At 47.6% G+C, this 9047-nt stretch overlaps 1 protein-coding gene across 1 annotated transcript in view; it reads left to right on the top strand.

The window, feature by feature from the left end:
• The first annotated feature begins 2292 nt into the window (after positions 1–2292).
• Positions 2293–9047, top strand: part of FLI1 (Fli-1 proto-oncogene, ETS transcription factor) — a 64896-nt gene continuing 58141 nt past the window's right edge. Inside the window, exon 1 of the mRNA XM_063311556.1 lies at positions 2293–2689. Within this exon, the coding sequence (XP_063167626.1) occupies positions 2672–2689 (18 nt within the window). The 5' untranslated portion in view covers positions 2293–2671. The remainder of the gene's footprint in view (positions 2690–9047) is intronic.

Genomic DNA, 9047 nt, shown 5'->3' with positions numbered 1-9047 from the left:
AAAGAAAGCCCAACAGGCTCCCAAAATGGGGAAGGAAAAAAAAAGCGGGGGAGGTCCTTTGCATCTTCGATTTTCTAATCCACGTTTTCGGACGCACGCCCCCTCCCCACGCCTTCGAAGCCCCAGCGTCGCCGACCTGTCGCAGGAAGCTAAGCGAGGTGCGGAGCGAATGAAGCAGATCTGTTGAAATAGTTTGGGAAAGTCACTTTGATTCCCCCCCCCCCTAACATGGTGAAGAGGAGGAGGAAGGTGATAATACCAATTTTAATAACGATAATCATAACCGCCTCACTTCGGTTCGATAAGTCGCTGCTTTTTTGAGGGTGGGGGCGATTCTGCAGACGAATCCGCGCCAGGATATTCGCGCGAACCGTGAAAAAAGCCACAGGTCCTTGTCGCCGTGGTATCTTCGGGATGGCCGAGGCGTGAATTAAAAGTGGGGAGGTTAAAGCGACTCTTTTTGTGGCAGGGGATGAGGCCGCAGCCAGCCGGAGCGGATAGCAGCCCCAACGCAAGGATGCTGTGCCCTTACTTCCGAGTAAACGGCGCAGAAAGCGCGAAGTGCGCTTCGCTGGTCTTGAATCTCGCTTTCCTTCTGCTCTATATTTTAGTTCCCTGCCCGCCTCGAGTGCTAAGTGGGGATGCTGAATTCAAGAGGAGATCTAGGAAAGAGGAACCCACTCCCTTACTCGCTTTTAGCCCTGAACAGTCAGCGAGCTGGTATTTATTTGGTGTTCACGATCCCTCCAAATTCCAGGCAACTGGGTTGAATAATAACAACAAACGCTGCTTTATCTTTATGATTTATGACTTTGTTTAAAAAACGGTCTCAGGTGCCAGATTCAGGGAACTAGCCGGTGTTCCGTGCAAACTGCACGGCAAGATCCTAGGTGAAGATCTGTAGAACTCAAATTCATTTACTTCCGAGGAAGCATGCTCTGGGTGGCAGGGCACAAGCCTTTGAGTCCCGCAGCATCAGGGCCTCCCAGCGCGATCCTTTAGAGGCTATACCAAATCAAGACCTGCTGAAGCCCACGAGACTTGTTCGAAGTCATCATACCTAGAGATAAAGTCATAAAAATCGGGTGCAGAAATAAAGGAAACGTTTCCCTCCTGCTAATAACTCCAACGGCTAAAATTCTGCCCTAGAATTAATTTGCAATATTTGAAAATAGAGAGAGATGCTCTGAGGAGGTCTGACTGAATTTAATGGGACTTGCTCCCGGATCTACAGTGTATAAAATCGCAGTTAGAGAGGCACACGCACAGGGCACGTGACCAAACCAGGCGCTATCAGGACAATCCACTGCAAAGTTTACAAACTTAATCTTTTTAAAGCAAGCCATTGCCTTAAATATCTGGTTAAGGCACTGGATTAGAAGCCAGAAGACCGTGAGTTCTACTTCTGCCTTAGGCACAAGCCACCTGGTGACCCTGGGGTCTCTCAGCCCTAGGAAGAAGAAGGCAAGGGCAAACCACTTCCAAAAAATGATGCCAAGAAAACTGCAGGAACCAGAAAACGGAAGGAAGGAAGGGAGGAAGGAAGGAAGGAAATCCTATTTAAACACACTCACGTGTCTTTTATAACCACTCTGGCCATATGTATACATCCCAAGGGGGGGGGCGGCGGGAGGGAGAAGGGGGAAATCAACCTAACATAAATAACCGCCATCCTCCTGTTACAGCTTCAGGCTATTTATTGGCGATGGATTTATTTTTCAGTGGGGGGATTCTAAGAGTTTACACGCCGAATATTTTCCCCGCCCCCGAAATACAGAAATCTGGACTAAGCCTCCCCGTCTTCGAAATTTACCATAACTCCGGACAACAACAACAACAACGGATAAATAACTCTACGCCCCACGCCCCCCCAAATGTGCGAGAAGCAAAACGGAAATGTAACGACTCCAGCTGGCCTTCTACAAAATCTTGACCGGGAAACAGGTCCTATCGAACAGGATGGGACGTACTTCCGCGTCAAGGCGATTAAAAGTGGGCTGCGGAACGCCTATGCGGGGGTGCCATAGTCCCTGAGAGTGACCAGCTCTGGGTTGACCAACTCCCCCTCCCCCGCCCCCCATATATATATATATTTTAATGCCACCCGATGGAGAACAACAGTAGCTATTCTTCTGCCTTCCCAACTGGTCCGTAGAAGTTGGAACGGTCCGGACGGCCCCTCTCCCCGAGAGTTATTCTGTGCTGCTTGTCTCCCGGGAGCAAACACCCCGCCTGGCTTGGCTGTTAGGCGCATCCAGTCCTCTCTGGATCGCGAAGGCAGGCGCAGCGGGCGGACAGTATTCTTCCTTACCAAGTGACTTCACTTCCCAAAATTAGCAGGGGGAGGGGAAATAAAAGTTTCATCCGGTTACTGTCGCCCTTTCGCTTTGCGGCGAGCGCGAGGGGAATCAGAGAGCTGAGCGTCCGGACGCGCGTTGGAGTTGAGCGCGGGAGTCCCCGAAAGAGCTTGGGGAAGGAGGGGGCGCGCGCTCGGCGGCGGCGGCAGGGGGGAATCGACGCCGGGAGCGCGCCGCGAGCGACGCGAGGCAAGACGAGTCACGGGAGCGAGGACCCGAGTTTGAGGCTCTCGGGAAGGGGCGTCTTTGGGGTGCCACGCAGAAACCGAATCAATGTGGGGACTCTGGGGACCCCCGGCTGGAAATCGAGCTCAATGGACGGGACTATCAAGGTAAGAGGAGGCGAGGAGGGCGGCAGAACTCGAGCCAGGGACTGAGAGCGGGAGAGAAGAAGAGAAGCCTCGGGCGCCAAAGAAGGGGTGGGGTGGGGGGCGGTATGTTATTATTTCGGCGAAGTTGCTGGCTTCCGTTAACTCAAGTCGTGATGAAGCGGATTCTCCTTTTAACCCCCCCCCCCTTTCAATTCTCTGCCTACCACACTTTCGCCGCTGCGGAAACCCCGCTTTGCAAGTTTGCGACAATAACCGCTGGAGAAGAAGGAAAGCGGGGGGGGGGGGCGCAGTTGTCGGCGAAGCTGAGCGCAGCGCTGCGCCCCTCGCCCAGATGCGAGCGTTGCCTCCCTCCGGCCAGCTCCGCCGTGCCTAGTCCGGCCTTCCCGTCGCCTCGGCCACTCGCCTCCGCAGCCGTTCTGCGGCCCGTCTGTGCGTTTCCATTCGCCCACCTCCCCCGTTCCTGGAAGGGGCAGATCTTGACGGTCCTTTCGAGGGGGAAAGAGAACCTGGCGGAGTTGTCAGCGGAGCGGACGGGGGCGGTTTTGGGAGCCGAGGGGTCTGTGAGACGGAGCCCACAGCCTTGGCGGAGTTTGGAGTCGCGCGCGACAAGCGGGCTCAAAGACGGGGCCAGAGTTGTGGAAAGGGGCGCGGGAAGTTTCTTCCTGGACGTGGGATAAATGGGGGGGGGTTTAAATAGCCCTCCCCCTTCCCGGCTTTCGGGGAATGCTTGTAAGAACTTTTCCTTCGGAGGGCTGTCAGTAAGCGATTCTGTTCTTCCCTGCCCCAAGTAGATGAGCAATGCAGGCGTTTGTTGCGGTTTTTTTTTTTTTTTTAATGGCAACGCGTATGTCTTGGGAAATATGGCAAGGAAAAGGGAGCCGGCGTTGGAGGGAGGTTATAAAACCCAGGGCCGGCAGTGGCTTTCTTGTAGCACGAAAGATCCCATCAGCCCAAAGGTTTTTATTTTTTAGTTTTTCTCCGTGGCAGCTCGTTTCCCATTCCTAGACTGCGATCCTCTGCTGATGGAAATCCTGCAGCGCCGCGGACTGTATTCGCCCGGCCCGCTTACCTATGCTTTGGCGAGGGAGCCGGGTTTTCTCCATTCTCCAGGGGCTTGGCTTCCCAGAGCCCTGGGAGGATCCGTGCAACACTAGGCCAAAATCGTGGCTTAGCTTCTTTGGGCAGTCTCTCTTGAGAGCACAACCACTGCAATACTGATGATGGTGATGATGATGGTGATGATGATGATGATGTTGCAAAGAAGCGACTGGTTCTTTCTTCCTGTCCCCCACTGGTCAAAAGGCCTCTGAGGAGATGCACCAGGTGTGCTTTAGCCCGGGAGTATGCTTGAATGAAGAGAGGAGAAGGAGGGCTTTATGGGTTAGAGTTTAGGAGTGTGCAAAGCCCCAGTGATCCACCTCAGGAATGAAGCAAAACTTTGAAGGCAAGACTGTCCACCTTAACAAGGGTCAGGGTGGTGTCTGACCCATCTTCACAGGCTGCTTCACTTGGAGGCAAGTGGCTTCCTTAAATGCACTGCAGAGATGCAGAAGACCACTGAAGGTCCAGAAAAAAGCCTTCCTCCTCTTATTCTGCCCTTCTCCAGCCCACAACTGATTGGTGGGAGGAGGCAGTTTGGCTTTTGTGAGTAACAAGTGCAACCTTGCACCCCCAAAGGGAAGGGCAGGAAGAGGAAGTGAGTCGCAAGGATCAGCAAGGATCTGATGACCTGGCAGTCCGGGAGCTGCAGCATAGACTGGAGCTATTTTGTCTCCTAACCACATCTCCTGGAGAAGAGCCCAGTTCCCTCTTCAGCCTCCTGGACTCCGGGCCCAGCCATCTGGTCTCCCAGCTTTCTTTCCACGCAATGAAGCTGTCCTCTGGATTAAAGGTTGGCGTGGCTGCCTTCCTCCGGATTAAAAATGGGGTGTGGGCCAAAACAGACAACACCAGTGCTGCTGGTGGTAGAGATGAAGGAGACCTTTCAATTTGCCCTCAGAATTCCAGCCCAGAGGCAGGAATAGAGAAATTGTGGCCTTTTGCTTTTGCTCTAGCAGAAGTTTACAACTGCCCCAGCCAGCTTTGCCAGTGACAAGGAGAGCTGGTAGCATTGGGAAGGGCTTAGGTTTTCTCCCCAACCAATGGAAAGGACCCTAATTTGGGCCCAGACCTGTGGGAGAAAGAGGTGGAAGGGCTGGAAGCTGTACTAAAGGAAATTGTAGGTTGAGAAGGTCTTTCGAGAGGTCCCACCTCTAGAAGGAAAAACAAAAGTCACCCAAAATGAATGAGTGGGGAGGTGGGTTAGTAAGGTGAATCTCAATTGCATGTAGGTCTTGAAACAGGTAACAAAATGACCTAAAGCCTCAATTGGCAGTCTAAAATGCAGAACCTCTTTGGATTACACCAACCTTCACTAGGGAGATTGGATTCAAAAGCTATTTGGTCAAATCACCCCACTGAAGCAGAGCCACAAAGCAAGGAGCACTAGAGCAGGGCAGCTGAGTCACTTTGGGCCTTTCTCTGGACCTTCTGTGGTCTTCTGCATCTCTGTGGTGCATTTAAAGAAGCCACCTGCCTCCAAGTGAAGCAGCCCATGAAGATGGGTCCGATACCACCTTGATGCTCCTTAAGGTGGTCAGTCTTGCCTTCAATGTTTTGTTTCATTGCTGAGGTGGATCACTCTGGCTTTGCCAGGCCTAAACCCAGGCCTAAACCCAGGATCCCATCAATTCAGACACACTTTAGCTGGCACACTGTCCCATCAAACTTAGCTTGGCTATGGAATTAGCCCATTTTCTGGCTTTGACTAACACAGTGAACCCTAAACTAAGAAAACAGGCTGGGTTTCTTCAACATAAAAGCCACAGTTAAAACTAACCTGGCTTAGCATGTTGTGCAAATGAAGCTGCTAAGCACTGAGCTGATGTGGTTAAATGTTGAACTAGCCAAAGCATTTGAATAAGCCAACGGGGGTTGTGCAGACTGTGATAAGCTATGGTAGGGCTTATGCAACCATTCTTATGTATTCCCTACCTCAAAAAAAGGCAGAAAATACTACTTTTAGCTTTCAGCAACCATAAATAAAAGTAGCTTGGAGGCTGCATGTGGCCCTAAATGACTCATTTTTCCAATCAAGGCTTGGTGCATTGGTACACTTAAATTCCTTTTTGGCCATCTATTTCACCTAGAAGTAAGCTGAATTTTCTTTTTCAGAACACTCTTTTTTATTTTGTCTGAGAAAGAAAACAAGTGAAGATTTTACTAATTTTTCTCTACATTTTCTGGTGTGTTGAAGACTATACAAAATGATGCCAGGAGCACAAATGCCCTTGCTGTCTGCAACAACCACTTAGAATTGCAGCAAAGAAGTATGGGACTCACAGAAACAGAGAACCTGTAGTATTGCTGAAGGTGATACTCCCACCCACCAATTTCTGACTAAATAGGAATCAGATTGCACTGTTCTAAAACCCCATGCAATCCTTGGTGGAGAGGAGACATGACTTTTATCTTTAAGGGTAAAACTTCAGAGCTTCTGGGTTGGCTGATTAAAAAGTGTCAGGAAATGGGCAAGAGAAATATGATTTAAGTTCCTGGCCTCTGGCAGGCGAGGGACACCTGGTAAAGTCCTAACGGTAATAGGCATTTCTGTGCAGCTGCAGCTCCTCCTTTTTTGCAAATTTGGTTTGCCACAATATAACGGATGGAAGATCATTTTAAGGACAGGCCAGGGACCATTGAAAAGTATTTTCTGCTTGAATATTTGTCCAATTTCAGTTTCAGCTCTCTGTGCTGCAGGAATGCATCTGTTACTGGAATTTAAAACATATGAATTATGCATATGACCCCTCCAAGTGTCTCTCTTTCTCTATCAAGTAAAAGAGTTCATTCTTTTATGGTGTGTTATTGTTGTTATTCTAGAATATGATCCCCTGTGTATCTAACTTCATACAAGTTACGAAAACAAAACGTGGTCCACTTATTTATGGCTTAGCATGTTGTGTTAGCCCAGCTGGCATGGTTTGTAAACCATGGTTAATGGCATAGCTCCTGGTATGATTTCATTCACTTCTGGCTTATTTGGCAAACCATGGCTAAGCAAACCATAGTTTCATGTGTTGTGTGAACACAATAATTGTGTTTTAAGTGTAGTGGGTAAATGTGCATTAACACAATTAAGATGAAACAAGTACAAACTCTTGGGGTCTTGTTATAACTCAGTGGCAGAGACCATGTTCTTTTGAAGGCCCCTCTCCTGGGGCCACTAATTAATTGCCTCCATATTTTCTCTCTCTCTCATATTGTTCTATCAGGATTGGTAAATAATTCTCATTGCCTAGTTTATTCTCTAAAAGGGATTATCTAGAATATCTGGATAGTACCAGGTTGGAAACATCTGCTCTATCAGGAAGGTAGAAATTGTGGCCAAGAGAAGAGAAATGTGTAGATCACAAGTGAAATAACATACCTCGGTCATCTTCCCAGAAAGTTTACTGAGTCCAGAATTTTAAATGATCTAGTTGCACACTGCTTGAAAGTTGCAAGGACTTGTCACCTACCTGCCACTGGAGAGTTACTGTCTGAATTGGACTCTAACAGTTCCTGGGAAGAGTTCCAGATGAATGGCAAGGCAAGTATGTGGGGTTTGGAACATGGCTAGGAATTCACTGGCAGAAGAAGCAGAAGATAAAATCCATCTCTAATTTAGAAGGCAATGGGTAGGCACTATTTGTGCCTAAGACTTGGAGCTCCTTTCCATCAGAGAAGGAATCTAGTAGGCTAAATGGAGAAACAGTCTGATCTGATAACAACTACAAAAAGTTGCTAGCTTCTTATAGTTATTCCTCATCCATGATCCATCTTCCACTTATTGTGGTGATTTAGATATTCAGCATGAACATGGCAGAGAAGTTTACAGGGTTAGTTATCACTGTGATAGCTGTTCTTCTCCAGAAGACAAAAGGAGAGCAAGAGTCCAAATATGCCTTATGCACAACATAACACAAAGTACAGTATAATTAGTATTACTATTATAGCTATCAAGCTGCAGATCTAGATGATCCAGAGAAACTAGCTAGGGGTCAAACTGCAACAAAAATAACCACAATGAGCTCTGCAACTGGGTTGGTTGCAGAGGACAGCAATATAGTTTTATTCTATCTCCACAATTAGCAACATAACTGAAAAACACCCAGTTCTCCCTCTGTACCACCCCCCTCAGGGCATAGACTCACATTCGTGGGAAGCAAGAGGACTTGCTTTAAAGCAACCGCTTGCAACGATGAATCTTCCTGTGTGGTCATGGAGCTCAGCCACAAGTGCAGGAGCTTCCCCATGTGTTGCGACACATCCCAAAGTGCTCCTTTCATTGAGATAAGTGGCAAAAGCCCCTATCTCTGAGAAGAATTCATGGTGCAAGCCACCTGAAGGACATCTGTGTCATCATCTCTCTTTAGTGTTTCCCTGTTTCCAAACACCAGCATTTTGTCCTAAGTTGATTAAACTTTGGTCATAAAATCTACTACTAGAGGTGTACAGCTTTTGGAGAAAATATGTTGTCTGGACTTCGATTCAATTTCTTGGCATCTGCTTTGGGTCAAAGTGTTGCCTGTCACACTTCCATATGGAGTTACTCTGATAAACCAGAAGCATCACGGGGCACCATTGTTTCCAGACTGTGTTAAGACTCTGAGGTCTAAACTTTGCATTTTTATGCATTGGTCCTGTTGTTCTGAATAAACATTCCGAACATTCTTTAAAAGTTATCCCAAAGGTAATTCTCTATATCTTTATTTTCTTGTGATTAAAAGCCTTTAAACTGGGCTGCTGCTTCTTTCAAATCCATGGGCTAGTGATTTAAGCATGCTATCTACTCAGGAACTGTTTGTGAGTTGATGTGTTTGAAACAAGTTGCATTCTCAAAAGAGCTTCACCAGTGAAAGCACTTTTGGAAGAGAAGGAATTTGCACTGAAGGAGCAACTGGTTCATTACACAATTCTGAATAGATTTGCACAATTCTTTCCACGATCCTAATAAACCCGATTTTTCAATAGTAAACTCACTGACTTTAACAGAACTATTTCCAGGTGAATATGCAAACTTTTGCACTGTTATGTAGATCCAGGACTCTAGTGCTTATCTAACTGGAATCTCTAAGATATAGGTTCCTGGGTCTAATGATGTGATAATGTTGAAATCATGATGCAGTTAAGTTACAAACAACCTGAAACCAAATATGGGTGGATCTGATTTGTTAAGTGTTTTGATCTCTCTGGCTACCTATAAGTGATTGATGAAATAGAGCTTCTAGTATTTGCTTGGCATTTACAGTACTTCGTATATATTAACATATTTGGT

The sequence above is a fragment of the Candoia aspera genome, chromosome 9, assembly GCF_035149785.1.
Source record: "Candoia aspera isolate rCanAsp1 chromosome 9, rCanAsp1.hap2, whole genome shotgun sequence".
Lineage (NCBI taxonomy): Eukaryota > Metazoa > Chordata > Lepidosauria > Squamata > Boidae > Candoia > Candoia aspera.
The sequence above is the reverse complement of the archived record's forward strand: the minus strand, read 5'-3'. Positions and strand labels throughout refer to the sequence as shown.